The following is a 14595-nucleotide window of genomic DNA, read 5'->3' on the forward strand; positions in this document are numbered from 1 at the left end:
CCGACATCATCGAGACAGTAAGAGGAGACAAGATCTTGTAATGCCACTAAACATTAAAAATCAAATTAAAAACTTATCCCGCTTCACCATTAAAGTGATGCATAGCACAATAAACTTTATAAAAGTGGATTGTATAAGAATCGAGTATTGCTGTGGGAAATATGATAGATCTCTCATTCAATTAGATATTTTATAGTAGTACTCCTATTAGATTAAGTTATCTTTTAAAAATGGTCCTAAAAAGGCGTAATTCATCCATGTCCCGTGAGTCATGAGGCAACAATGAGGACCAGTACTTAATTAAGATTCTCCCTATACAATGACATTGAAATTTAAATTAATATAGGTATAAGATGGGGGATAACTAAACCCCTTTTTTAATTAAATGCACAAATTTAGAAACAGTGACAAAATTCATTCTTAACCGGTTAAATATTATGGTCCGTCCATTAATTATTTTGCCTGCTAACATCTTCATGGCAAGACTCATGGCAAAGCTGGCATGATTTAGACACAAATCAGACACTGCTAAATCAAGATTTTATGCATACTTTGTTAATTAAATAAATAAAATTAGAGAAATAGTGAAAGTTCTATTTTTCCTAGATAATATTAATGTAATCCCATCCTCATTATGTTTAATGAGAAATGTTTCATTTTCAATACAATATTTTCTGCATATTTTATGAGTTAAGTATATAGAAAATAAAGTTAGAGAAATACTCATAGAATAGAAAAAATAACATTTCTATGTTAGGAAACATGTTATTAATGGGATATCTCAATTAAAAAAATTAGATCACTTAAAATAGGATGACCGGAGTATAAAATTGAATCAAGTTTGCCAAATTTATTTAATTTTAGAATATTCGTAAAGCACCTTCTCTTTTCATATGAAATATTTTATCATTGCACGCACTTTTGAAAATAATGGTCGATATTGTGATTCGAATTTCAGAAACATCTTAATATTTTTGATAAATATTGATAATTAATTTAAAACGTTTTGGACAACCTCTACGTCCGGACATAATCACATAATTATGAATAGAATAAGTTGAAAAATACATTTAAAAAGTTTTGGAAATTGCATTTATGATAAAAAAAAAATGGGAGGAAAATGGTAGAGTTGAAAAAAATGATTATTAATATCGGTTAACTATCTCTCATTAAATAGGAATATTATATTTAAGTTTAAATTCCATGGGCGATCCCCTGAGAAAGCAAGAGGCAGTGATGAGGGAAAAAGGGGTGCGTTTTTGAGTTTGGTGATGGTGTTGAGGAGCTCGGGAGTGAGAAGGCGCCAGGGGATAATACTAATTTCTCAGGTGCTTACAACGCTGACGTCGGCGGCGGCTGCCTTCTTGTTCATGCCCGAGATCTTTCTCGGCGGTTATGATCACAGCAGGATCTATTTTTTCGCGGAGGCCAGCAGCGGCTCCGGCGGAGGGGGAAACGTCCTCATTCCCTCCTCTTTCAATGTCGGATTAGCCATCGCTGTCACGGCCATGGCCGGTCTCGCGCTCGCCGCTACCCTCGTCTACTCCTCCCGTAGGTAAAGACGAACGCAAATCAAATCAATCGTTACTTTTCATCATCCAAATTCATCTTTAGCTGTAACCCTAGCAGATTTTTACGGAATTGGGAGAGTTTTTTTTTTGTTGTTATAGGTTTGAATTAGATCAAGTAGTCAGATAATTAGGTTTATCATAAATGTTGGTACAAAAACAACTATTGATGAAGACGCTGAGGCGGAGCCACATCTTTAATACGACGCCGTCATCGTCATCTTCTTCGTGGAGTCATTTGAGATCGGTTTTGTTAATCGTTGCTTCTTCATCATCATCCTCGTCTTCCTCACTGGTTTCTTCTAATCGGTTAGTTTTTTTTTTCCCACTCTTCTTCTTCTTCTTCACACTTTGGGGGTTTTGATCCTTTTTTTTTTTCATTCATTGTCCAAAAATTTCTTTTTTTCGTTCTCTCCTAGCGTTTCCTTCCTCATTTCTCAATCCCGGAGGCTCTTGTCTAATTCTAGAAGTATAGAATAATCAAAGCCTAACAATTCTTCTTTAACTTTAGGAGTTTGTATTTGTCTGTACTGACTACTGATATGGTGAATTAGAAGATTTCTGGTGACCAAAAGGTACCTGGGGCAATCAGAAAGTTGTTAGAATTGGGACTTTCTTAGTAATATCTGGAAGGTGATAATCAAATTCCTAGAGTTAAAAGACAAATTAATTACCATTTTGAATTCAGCCGAGGATAAAAAATGTAGCTTTTGCTATACCTTCGGTTCGTACAGGTCTAATATCTTACACCGACTCAAGAAGTCATTCGAGTTACCTTCTAGGGAATAGTCAGGATTGTGCATAGTTGATGTGAAGATTATGTAGTTCCCATTCACCTTTTATTCATCTGCATTCTACTTACTGTTTCTTTTTCTTGCGATGGAATGTTATATTTTTTGATCAATTCTTTACGGCAGAAGCCATACATCTCCTTGGCCTAAAAGGAGAAGGAAGCATGCTCTCTTGGCCAAACAATGGAAGGGTTTGTTTGATGCTGATGGGAGACTTTCTGATGGAGGAGTCAAATTTTTGAAGAAAATCCGTACTGGGGTATGCTCCTAGTTTAGGCAAAAATTGTGTTACAACCTCAATGCAATTTTCTCAGGATCTTACTCTGTATATCATTATTATCATTATTTACTAACTTCAATTATTTATCTAATTTGTTGCAGGGTGTTGAACCTAGCATACGGATGGAGGTTTGGCCCTTCCTTCTTGGAATGTAAGTTTCTTCATTTGTTGTTTTCACCGTTTTATTGCAACTTTGGTTATCATTCAATTTGAGAAGTTCCAATTGCTTTAGATCCATCATCCCCTGCACGAGCAATCTTTATAAGCTTATGATCTCGCTCTCAACATGCTGGCTGTAATGAATTATATTATACTCCCTCCGTCCCCAAAGAATGCACTTTGGGTTCAGCACGGGTTTTAATGCAAAATTGGTAAAGTAAGAGAGAGGTAGAGAGAAAAAGTAATTAAAAGTATTGTTAGTGGGGAATGGGTCCCACCTCATTAGAGAGAAGAGTTTTCAAAATTGGAAAGTGCATATTCTTGTGGGACGGATTAAAAAGGAAAGAGTGCATTTCTTGTGGGACGGAGGGTATGTAGCTTATGGCAAGAACTGTTCAATGACATAATGATATGCACTTCACAATTTTCTGATAAAAGGTTGTGGATATTCTTTTGCCATGACATTGTTTTCATATTCAGTCTGATAATTCACGTTCTTAAAGCTTTTAATGGTTTCTTTATGAGTCTATTTGGTGTTTACACTTCCTTTGTAATGAAAAGATAAATCCTTCATTGGTCACTAGCTAAAAACTTCAGTTACTATATGACTCTGAGATTGTAACCTAAAAACAATCCCTCTCCCTCCCACCAAAAAAGAGAAAAAAATCTAGGTTCTATGCTTGACGTTAATGAAGAGGGTGGTGAGCATGGTTGTTTTAAGACTAAACTGTAATTTTACTAAATTGCTCTTGGGATGCGAAGATTATGTGCTGTTATTCATTATGAAACAATTATACATTCCCGAAAGAAGAGTATATCTGTATATTCTTGCTGCATCATATGATAGTGCATTTTTCCCCCTTTTCTGTCTCTCACCATGCTTTTGCATACTAATTTTTTTTAATTGGGCTGTTTGTCAACAGGTATGATGTGAGAAGCTCAAAGAGTGAGAGAGATGCCACTAAAGCTCAAAAGAGGTACCCTCTCCGTCACATTATGAGTAATCTATTTGATTTGGGCACGTACATTAAGAAAGTTGTGTTTTTTTGTGTGTAAAAAACTTCCTTTTTTGGAACAAGCCACTTATAAGTTGTATACAAGCCTCCTATGGGATGGAGGGAGTATGTTTAACTCTCACATGGTCCTATTTTGGTCCTATGTTTAACAAGTCTCACATGGTCCAATATTCTTGTATTGTTTTCTGGGAAGCTATTCTTTGTTTACAGTTATGTCTTTATGCAGCTCTTTCACTGAGATCAGTCGGTAGATTCAAATGAGGTTAGGTCAAGCTAGAATCAAATTTTCTAAGTACTTGACTTGCAAGGTTGATTAAAAGTTAAAACAGTGAGTGAATAGCCTTTCTTCTTTTGTTTTTTCATAATCACTAGATGCCTCCTCAAAATCTGGTTTATGTAGAAATAATTGGTTTGAAGTTTGAACATCTGCATAAATGGCGAAGCTGTTTTTCAATCTTAATATTAGGTGATAATATTTTCATGTCTTTTTCTGTCATCGTGCCAGACACATGCCAAGGGTGTTTGACATAAAATGGGTCTGGTTTGTTTTTTTTGATTTCCAATTTCCAACAAGTGCATGTTTGCACAAAACCTTCCATTATAGAACAGTTGGGATCATTGTGGATGTTGACACTCTATATTATCTTGATTTGTTTCTAACCCCTGCTATATGATTCATCTTTTTTTTTTTCTCTTGCAACTTATTTATACTCATTGTATTACCACAGGAAAGAGTATGCAGAGCTACGGAAACAGTGTCGTCAAATTTCCAAACGTGGTGAAAAGAGTTTTAAATTAAAGGATGCATCTGGAAACAATAGCGAAGAAGAAGATGGGGAAGATATCAGTCAAGTTTTTGATTCTTCAAGTCTGGATGAAGCTACAAGTACCAGACCTTCTCAATCAACAGAGGTTACTAGTTCGTCTGTTGAGTTGCATGGACACAGGGAGTTAGTGGAGCAGGAAGAAGACAACGGTGAAATTACTAATGAAAACACCTCTGAAGCTGAAACGGACCCATTGGATTCTGATTCCTCTGATGATCTGGAGGACACCAAACCTCTTATCACATCAATGGAAATTGAAGATGATAATCTTTATGAGCCTGTGTATTCAGCTCTTGGCAATCTAATCACGAGGCCTGTCTCTTATAAAGTTGAAGATTTTGCAACATGGCAGCGGATCATACGCCTTGATGCTATACGGGCTAATGCTGAATGGGTAATTTATTCTCCTTGTCAAGCTTCAGTATCAAAAGACAAGGCCCGGCAACTAGCAGAGAGTGTTGGATTGAAGGACTACGATCATCTTGAGCCATCTAGAGTTTATCACGCAGGTCGTCTTGTTGCTATCCTTGAAGCTTATGCTTTGTACGATTCTGAGATCGGTTATTGTCAGGGTATGAGCGATTTGCTCTCTCCAATCGTATCCGTGATAGAGGAAGACTATGTGGCATTTTGGTGCTTTGTGGGTTTCATGCGGAGAGCTAGGCATAACTTCCGTCTTGATGAAATTGGAATCAGGAGACAGCTGAACATTGTTTCAAAAATCATAAAATGCAAGGATTCACATCTGTACAGGCACTTGGAGAATCTTCAAGCGGAAGACTGTTTTTTTGTGTATAGAATGGTGGTAGTGTTGTTTAGAAGGGAGCTGACGTTTGAGCAGACGCTTTGCCTGTGGGAAGTGATGTGGGCAGATCAAGCAGCAATTCGAGCTGGAATGATCAAATCTGCTTGGCGACAAATGAGGCTGAAGGCTCCACCAACGGAGGATCTGCTACTGTATGCAATAGCTGCTTGTGTGCTTCAAAAGCGGAGGTTGATCATAGACAACTATAGCAGCATGGATGAAATCATGAAGGAGTGCAACAGCATGGCTGGTCATCTCGACGTCTGGAAACTCTTGGATGATGCTCATGATTTGGTAGTCACCCTCCATGACAAGATTTAGCTCAGGAGGTTTTTCATTTTCTTTTTATTTTTTTTTACTTTTCTTTCTTTCATCCACATAGAAAAAAGCACAACTTGTATCTTTTGCATTTATGAATTTTCACTCTGTATTACTGCCCGCGCTATGGACTCCAAGTGAAGTGGCAACATGTTCTAACAAGGAAATCATTTGAGTCAAGGTTGTGCTATGAGTTTACCCCAGACATATACATATAGTTGATTTCCTGAACATCATCTTTGAAAAATGAAAGTAAGCTATTAACCTCATACGAAATACTGTACTATATTTCTTTAGAAATGCAGCAATTAGCCATTTGGTCTGTGTTCTTAATGTCAATTCGTTACTTGGACACTACAACAAATAAGTTGCTTACTTATATTTTTCCCTTTGTATTCTTTTTATGTAAATCTTATCTTTGGTGCACGTCAAACTATTCTTTTTGAATTACCTAATATTATTGTGACTTTTAAGAAGCAACACAAAGTGTAGTAATGAAATAAGTTATTTAGTACTCCCTCCCTCCGAACTAACTTGAGTTATTTAGTATTTCTTTTGTTCCAATTAAGTTGAGTTAAAAAATTTTAGCATAAATTTAAGAAATTATGTTAAAAAGTAGAAGAGACAAATAAAATAGAAAAGATAAAAAGAGAGTAAAATATATGATTAGATAAATTAAGAGTGATTAAATATTTATTATATTAAAAAGTAAAAAATATAATTTAATTAGAATATAAAAAAAAATACAAACTCAATTTAGTTGGAACGGATGTACTTGAGAAATGGGCCTTTTACGGCGAATGGGGCTATGAAAAAGAATAGAAATGATCAATTTTGTTGTGTGTCAATGAAAATTTTTAAAAAATATAACTGGAACAATAGAATAGAATTTCACTACAATTAGTCGTTGCATACTTGCATTTCAGTATTCACAGAGAGAGAGAGAGAGAGTCGGGGAGAGATCTCTGTTCCCTCTCCCGGTTCCCATATCCCAATCTTTACTGCCATCACTATGACTACGAATCCCGACCACGCCGAATTACAGAACGGATCACCCGAACCATTAGCTGCTGAAGCCGCCGCGCCGCCGACCCAAGCTCCAGATCTCCACAAGTCTGATCCCAGCGATACTGATGGACAACAGCCGGATGCTGAGAGATCGGAAGAAGTGCGGCCGGAGAATGCCGAGGCGTCGAATTCTGCGCCGGAAGGAGAAATCTCGAGAGAATTAAGTGATGCGGACTCAGGCGTGGCGCAGTTGCACCAAGAGGTGGAGAGCGATTCGAAGGCAGGAGACAACACGAAGGGGAATCGGACATTTACTATGAGAGAGCTGCTCAATGAATTGAAGAGTGGAGATGCGAGTGTCAACGACGGCGGAGAGTCCGGTACTCCTTATAGGTTAGTCAATTGCAGTGTTAATGTTCTAGGATTGATCTTTTAAAAAATATCTTACTAATGCACAACTGATTGTAATGCGGTCAGATATCGGATCTAGGTGTGCTCAGTCTCTGAGTCTAATGGCACAAAGTTATCTAGCGATGATAATTGATGCTCGATTAGTGGGAATCTGATAATTGCTGCATTTTCTGTAGCTAGATTAGATCACTTTAAACTTAAGTTGTAGGTATTCATTTTCTTAAATCTTTTGGTGTATTTTAGTGATTTAAATTTGAAATTAGTGGAAATTGGAAGGATTTTGGTGCTTAAGTGTCTAAACATAAAACGTTAGAAGTCCTCAGAACTGAGTGGGATACTTATTCTCTTTTCATAGAGAGATCAAAGTTGAGCAACACAGAAATAATTAAGTTCAGAACTGTTAAATGTCTTGAAATGGTTTTGGGTCAGGAAACAAATAAAACTGTAGGTGACTGATATTCAATTGTATGGATAGTGTAATACTGATTTCTTTTCCAAGAGTAATTCTTGGAAGAAGTTTTAAGTAACATGATCCAGAACACAATTTTTTTTGGATATCTAAATCCTTATTTACAAATAAAATCCGATCATACAGACTTGGCTAGAAGTGTGCAAACTTTTGAACCTATGAATAAACTGAATGTCTTAAAGCATTGTCAGTGCGATTCATTAGGATTTATTTAAGTATCCAATTATGTTTAAGGCAAAGGAACATAATCTACTCTGATCTGTTATTTTGAATTTATTATGATGGATCAAAACTTTTGGTTGAAATTTTTATGTTATTACAGCCAACAAAACTCGGAACTTCATATCGAGCAGAATAATGCTGCTATGGAGTTGATTAATAGTGTCACCGGTCTTGATGAGGAAGGTAGATCTCGTCAAAGGATTCTTACATTTGCTGCCAGGAGGTAGTAATTTTATCTTTAGCATATATATGATGTAACTGCTACATATATTTGTTCATTTTTTCTTTTCTTTTTTTTTTTTTGTTATGAGTAATAGTAATTCATCACGCCACAAATCACCAAGTGTGTTTTCTAAGTGCCAATTTTGAGTGACATATATATGTATACCAATTCCTGGTGCAAAACTTTTTGAGTGATAATGATTAGAAGCAGTCCAGACTCGTTTTTATGCATAAGAAAACTAACCCGGATAAACTCGTCATAGCTTTAACATCTGTTTCCATATGATATCTACTCCTACAAGAACATTGCATTAGTTAATCTCATCTTTTTTGCATTGATTTGCAGATATGCAACTGCTTTAGAAAGAAATTCAGAGGATTATGATGCACTGTACAATTGGGCCCTTGTTCTTCAGGTCGGAGTGGTGTAATGTGATGAGACTTTATAAATGTTTTTTTTCATTTTTTCGTTACACTTTGAACTTTATTTTTGGTACCTTGAGGTTTTCTCCTCAAGCCAGCTACTAAGCCATGAAAATGTTGGATGGTATTAAAAGTTAAGAGTGAATATGTTGTGCTTAACATGGCTTCTGGATACTCAAGTTACTGTTATCAGTAACTGATGTAGTCAACCTATAAATTATATCCTTGAAGTTGCATTTTCTTCAACGCTATAAGGTTATCTGAGATTTGCACGATGCATGCAGGAAAGTGCAGATAATGTAAGTCCAGAATCTAGTTCTCCTTCTAAGGATGCTTTGCTTGAAGAAGCATGTAAGAAGTATGAGGAGGCTACTCGCCTTTGCCCCACACTTAATGATGTATGTGTCACTGATACGAGTGCTGTTTTTTGGAGACAAATTCTTGCCTTTACATATATTCTTGCTTTTACATATATTACTTTGTAACAGTTAAATAGCTTCTATTATTCAAATGGAGATTTGTGATATTTTTCTTCGTATGTTAGGCTTACTATAATTGGGCTATAGCAATATCTGACCGGGCTAAAATGCGTGGTCGGACAAAGGAAGCAGAGGAGTTCTGGAAACAGGTTGGTTCTATTGGCGTTCTTTCTATTTATGAGCTGAATCCTTGTGTTTACTGTAATATCTTGATTTCTTGATCACTTTATCCATAAATTATGTTCAGATCTGGTGCCCTTTTATTTTATTTTTTTAAAAGAGAGCTAGTGACATTGAACTTTATGTCCTAAAGCTCTACCTGTTGAAGCATTGATTTAGTTAAATCCACCAGGAAAACTTAAGAAAAATGTAGAAGTTAAAGAGGGAGAAACATTATTTCGTCCCATTTTAAGCTCTGTGCATATTAGTTTGGTTGGGAGCCATTGATCTTTTAACAGTTTTTTAGTAATATTGCACATGGATATTAGATTATTATTTTTTTCTGCTGATTAGAAGCCTCTTTAGAGATGATTATTAATAGTGACAGCAGTTGATGGTTATAAGTGGTGGTGCTCTCTATATCCACAAGTGTATTAACTATGTCAACTTCTCACGTTGCTTTCATTCTTAATCTAGAATGACAGATAGTCAGATACACATATAACACTAAGTGTGCATGATGTTACTCATTGAAGTTATATACTACTCAGTTGAAGTATTGAACTGTTTGTAGAAAATTTTGATTTCTCATTTATTGATGTGGTATTTGTTCTTCTTTATGTAGTTTACTATTTTTCTGAAAGATGACTAATCTTTTCAAGTGTTCCCAGATATAATATGTTGCCACATGACTTCTTAGTATTTAGATTTCCAGTGTTATTCCTGTAACATGGTTAAGCACATGAATGTCTTTCATTATTTTGTAAAGATTTTGCATAATAGTATTGTTTCATACTGTTGTTCTCTTATTTGCAGGCTACAAAGAATTATGAAAAGGCTGTCCAACTCAACTGGAACAGTCCTCAGGTAGATATTTTCATTCAGTCTGGCAAAAGTGAATAACCCTTTGTATTGCAATACAGCTGCTGAATAGAGGAATTATGTTCATGAACATTTTGTTTCAAATACTTTTCAATTCATTCCTTCGCATAGGGAAAACTCCCTACTGTTATTCTACTTTTTTCTTGATATTTGCTAATGTTAACATGAATTTACAGGCGCTTAATAATTGGGGACTTGCTCTACAGGTTCGTTTAATAGTATCTCATCTATAGAAACCACTTTTTCCTTTCTAGTCAACCCTGTAATAAGATGATAATGATATGCTTTAGCAGTATACCCTTTATGCATGTACTATCTGGAGACTTACTTTCTTTGTCCTGTACTCCTATTGATGTTTCAGGAACTCAGTGCAATTGTTCCTGCTCGTGAGAAACAGACAATAGTCAAAACTGCTATAGGCAAGGTGTGGGATTCATGCTTCTCGTTTAAGGCCTTGGACATTAACTGAGCTATGTATAGAAATATTTATGCTCTGATAACACCCTTATTTGTCTACAGTTTCGTGCAGCAATACAGTTGCAGTTTGATTTCCATAGGGCAATTTACAATCTTGGAACTGTACTGGTTAGTTTGGCACTAGTCTTGCTCTTTCATAATTTTAATATATACTAGAAGATAAATTTTGACATGCTATGTACAACGGCGAATTAGAAAAAGGATGTCATGCATCGGTCTTATTAACCCAATTTTGCAGTATGGCTTAGCAGAGGACATATCAAGAACTGGAGGATACGTAACTGCAAAGGAGGTATCACCTGATGAGTTGTACAGCCAGTCTGCAATATATATTGCAGCTGCACATGCATTGAAGCCTAATTACTCAGTAAGCACACTGTTGTTTGATCATTATATAGTATTCTTTATATTTCCCTGTTACATCTTCTCTTGTTTTTCATTTTTACGAAGTACCCTAGAATGATCACACTACTCCCTCTACATCACTGTAAAACCTGAATTTTTTGTTGTGCTAAAATTAATTTACTTGGCATTGTAAATATGATATTCGTCCTATTTTCCTTACAATTATTTCAAGGAAACTATATAACAATTGAAACCAACATTTTTAACAAGGTTTTTTTTTCAGTAAATGATAATTGACGCGTTTCACAGGGAAAGTGCTATCTTATATGGGCGAGATGAATATGGAAAATTAGTCATCCTTTGTGGGATGAATTGGGTAGATTATAGGCCAGACATTTGTTATCTCTGACTATATAATTTATTCTTTTCTAAAGTAATATCCAAACATCACATCACTTTTGCTGTGCGCTCTTCTTTTCTTTCATGTCTATTATTTTATGCGTTCTTGTTCTGTCAGTTCGTTCATTGCATAATTCCTCTGTTCATCTGGACAGTTTTCTCTATTTACTAAAAAAATATTCTACTATCTGAATTCTGAAATAGAAACCTTGAGAGACGACCTCATTTGTTTAATGCTTGCGGTTCAGGTTTACAGTAGTGCTTTGAAGCTTGTGCGGTCTATGGTGAGTATTCACTTCTTCAACTGTTTTTTTATCTTGCATCCCTCGTACTCATAAAGTCATCAGATCTCTTAATTTACACTTGAATCTGCTTCAAATCTATCATTTAATTTGGTCGAATTCATTGTTGTATGATAAACACTATAGGTTTATTCAGTGATTGGAGAACATCATCCCCTAGACTAGAGTCACTAGACACACCCATATCAATACTATACTTTTGGATGATAAGAGGTTGAATTGGAAATTTGGCAGTTGACCTTGTGATAATACTAGTACTCCTACTATTTACAAAATACCTGTAACTCCTCAAGGCCACAGGGTATGGTCAGTAGCGATACAGTGACACAAAAAGCTCTGATAGCAAGTTAGCAACTATTTGATCAATACTACTGTTATAACTGACCTTCAATTTTAAGAGCTTGGAAATTGGGTGTTTGACAGTTGATCTTGTAACATTACAGTTTATAAAATACCTGTCAATATAGTTAACCGAAGTTGTTAGATGAGTCATTGCAACAATATACATAAATTTGTGGCATGAGCATTGTATCCGATGTGGGACGTGGCTATACGAAACCTTTCAACAGCATTGAAATATGCAGCGTAGTTTATAAGATAAATAGTGGTCCCTGCTCGTGAGAAACAGTCATTAGTGAAAACTGTTATAGGCAAGGGGTGATTCATGCTTCCCATTAAAGGCCTTGGACATTTAATTGAGCCTATGTATGGAAATTATTTTTGCCTTGATAAACACCCTTATATCTGCCCTGGTAACACCCTTATCTGTCTAGAAGTTAACACAAAAACTACACATAACCTAAAATGAAATTTCATAGAGCTGTGTACTCATTATTCAGTTAAAACTTTTAGTCTGGCTTTAGTTAAAATAATACTTTTATAATAAAAAACTTTAAAGAATAGCCTTCATATTTTATGCAAAATTTTATTGAAATGTGAACATCAAGTATTTGATATAAAACCAACATGAATTATGTATGATAAATTTTCTGTATATAGACATTCTTGGCTAGGGCCCATTGCATACCATAGAGTGAGATCATTGCATAGTATAGTAAGTCCATTGTTACAAAGATATGCTCATAGCATAGTATTTATCTGAAGGTGAATCCATGACAACCTCTGGAAAGTAAGTCCAAAGCAAAGATGTATTACAGATTTTCAATCATCACTAATTGTAAAGATGACTTGATATGGAAACAGTTTAATATTTTTCAGCTTGACTTGTTGGAACTTGGTCAAAAGCTCGTAATAAGATATTTTGTCCCATGTCCTAGCACGCATGGTCTAAAAGTAATGTATATAGTAATGTGCCATTCATCTGTTCATATTTGCTGTATCTTCTCCTTGTTCTGACAGCGGGATAAGATAGACATCCGTTCATATTTGCACTTTAAGATATCTTCTTGAAACTAGTTAATAATTTAGGACATCTTTTCTCAAAATAATTACATCTGAACAAATTTGTATTTTTACAGCTTCCGTTGCCATATCTAAAGGTTGGATATCTTACAGCACCGCCTGTTGGGAACCCAGTTGCACCTCACAGTGATTGGAAAAGTTCTCAATTTGTACTGAGTCATGAAGGGCTTCAACAGGTAGGAAGTCTTTGCTTATGCTTAAAAAAGAAGGATTATCACTACTATGCTTTGTGTGAAACATATTGAGCCGCCAGCAAGCATCGAATCAATTGTATTAAGCAAATTAAGAATGCAAAGTGCCATATGAAGCAGTAATGCAATCATTTGATAACCTGCTATCTTCAAATTTCAGTTACATTGGAACTTGAGGATTAAATTCAGAACCCTATTCCTATGAACTTTGTAAACTTTCAGAAAACCTTTTTTTTTTGTTGGTCTCTTTATCCTTTATGACCATTTTTACTTAAAAAGTTCAAAATTTGAAAATTTATCTATGGACTTCTTACTAGGGTTACTTGTCTGCTATATTTCATGAGATTCTTCAAGCACATTATCTTATTCTTCCTTATGCTATCCTCTTCTGTGTCATAATGCTACTTTCTCAAATGAAACTTAAGAATCATTTTCATGCAGATTAGCAAAACTGAACAGAGATATGCATCCCTGAGCCTTTCATCGAGATCAGTGGATTCGCCAACCAGTATACCGGTCATCAGAGTCTATGTTGCGGATATTGTTTCTGTATCGGCATGTGCTGATCTTACGCTACCACCTGGTGCTGGCCTGTGCATCGACACAACTCATGGACCTGTTTTCCTGGTTAGATATTTATGCTTACCAAGCCTATCTTCTTGTATTTAAAAATCAACTTCATGCTCTCTTCTTCTGCTTTTGATGTCATGTCATTGGTCACTGCAGGTTGCTGAATCTTGGGAATCTTTGGATGGGTGGCTTGATGCCATTCGATTAGTTTATACCATTTTTGCGCGGGGTAAGAGTGATGTTTTGGCTGGTATAATAATTTCCTAATTTTGTACCTGTATATTATGATGATTGATGGTATTGCAAATATTCTTCTGGAGGAGGCCTACTGTTACTCTGTTTAAGAATCATTAAAGGTTTGTTGTTCATGTAGGCTTTGTAAATTAGCCAATTATTGCTATAAATACGAGGCAGAGTTTATATTTTTGCAACTATTATTACCGCCACTTATAAAGATGCAACTAATTGGAATGTCACATTTCAGTACTTTAATTTATTTTGTTTTATTTTCATATGAAAGTGAAATAGGAGTATTTTATAAGTCTATAGTGATCGTTTGGTAGAAAAAAGTAATCAATTTACGAGAAAATTATACTGTTTACAAGAAATACTAGAGTATCTACAGAGTTTTGCACCTTCACAATGTTAGCAATTGAGTGAAGTTTATTCTAAAGATCATATTAAAAGTGACTGGCATATCATTTTTACAAGTTCCCAACCAGAGAGAGTTTCATGTCTGACTATTAAACAGGTCCAAAAAGCTTATGCACATGAATCGCTAGTTATAACTTGAATTTATACATGTAGATTTGTAAAGTAGAGAAAATATTTCATCACAACTTAGAGAGAC

The 14595-nt window shown here is 35.4% G+C and overlaps 2 protein-coding genes across 6 annotated transcripts; both read left to right on the forward strand.

Moving 5' to 3' along the window:
• Nucleotides 1–1197: 1197 nt before the first annotated feature.
• On the forward strand, nt 1198–5944 carry LOC125214960 (rab GTPase-activating protein 22-like). Of its 5 annotated transcripts, XM_089069008.1 has the most exons (6): nt 1430–1555; nt 1671–1877; nt 2486–2618; nt 2741–2790; nt 3722–3775; nt 4543–5944. In XM_089069008.1, exons 2-6 carry the CDS (start codon nt 1714–1716, stop codon nt 5765–5767), a joined length of 1626 nt encoding a protein of 541 aa, XP_088925134.1. In that variant the 5' UTR covers nt 1430–1555; nt 1671–1713; the 3' UTR covers nt 5768–5944. The 5 variants fall into 5 exon arrangements, with proteins under 5 accessions (XP_088925133.1, XP_047972177.1, XP_047972179.1 ...); XM_089069007.1 differs by lacking the exon at nt 1671–1877 and having other exon boundaries at nt 1198–1555; nt 2489–2618; XM_048116220.2 differs by lacking the exon at nt 1671–1877 and having other exon boundaries at nt 1199–1555.
• Nucleotides 5945–6659: 715 nt separating this feature from the next.
• On the forward strand, nt 6660–14221 carry LOC125215954 (protein HLB1-like). The gene is made up of 14 exons (XM_048117542.2): nt 6660–7165; nt 7975–8097; nt 8443–8512; nt 8804–8917; nt 9064–9147; nt 9974–10024; nt 10216–10245; nt 10401–10463; nt 10559–10624; nt 10755–10883; nt 11509–11544; nt 13041–13160; nt 13617–13802; nt 13902–14221. Exons 1-14 carry the CDS (start codon nt 6777–6779, stop codon nt 14010–14012), a joined length of 1572 nt encoding a protein of 523 aa, XP_047973499.2. The 5' UTR covers nt 6660–6776; the 3' UTR covers nt 14013–14221.
• Nucleotides 14222–14595: the final 374 nt, after the last annotated feature.

Source organism: Salvia hispanica, chromosome 3, assembly GCF_029641045.1.
Source record: "Salvia hispanica isolate PSC_SH4W2 chromosome 3, Shi_PSC_v1, whole genome shotgun sequence".
NCBI lineage: Eukaryota > Viridiplantae > Streptophyta > Magnoliopsida > Lamiales > Lamiaceae > Salvia > Salvia hispanica.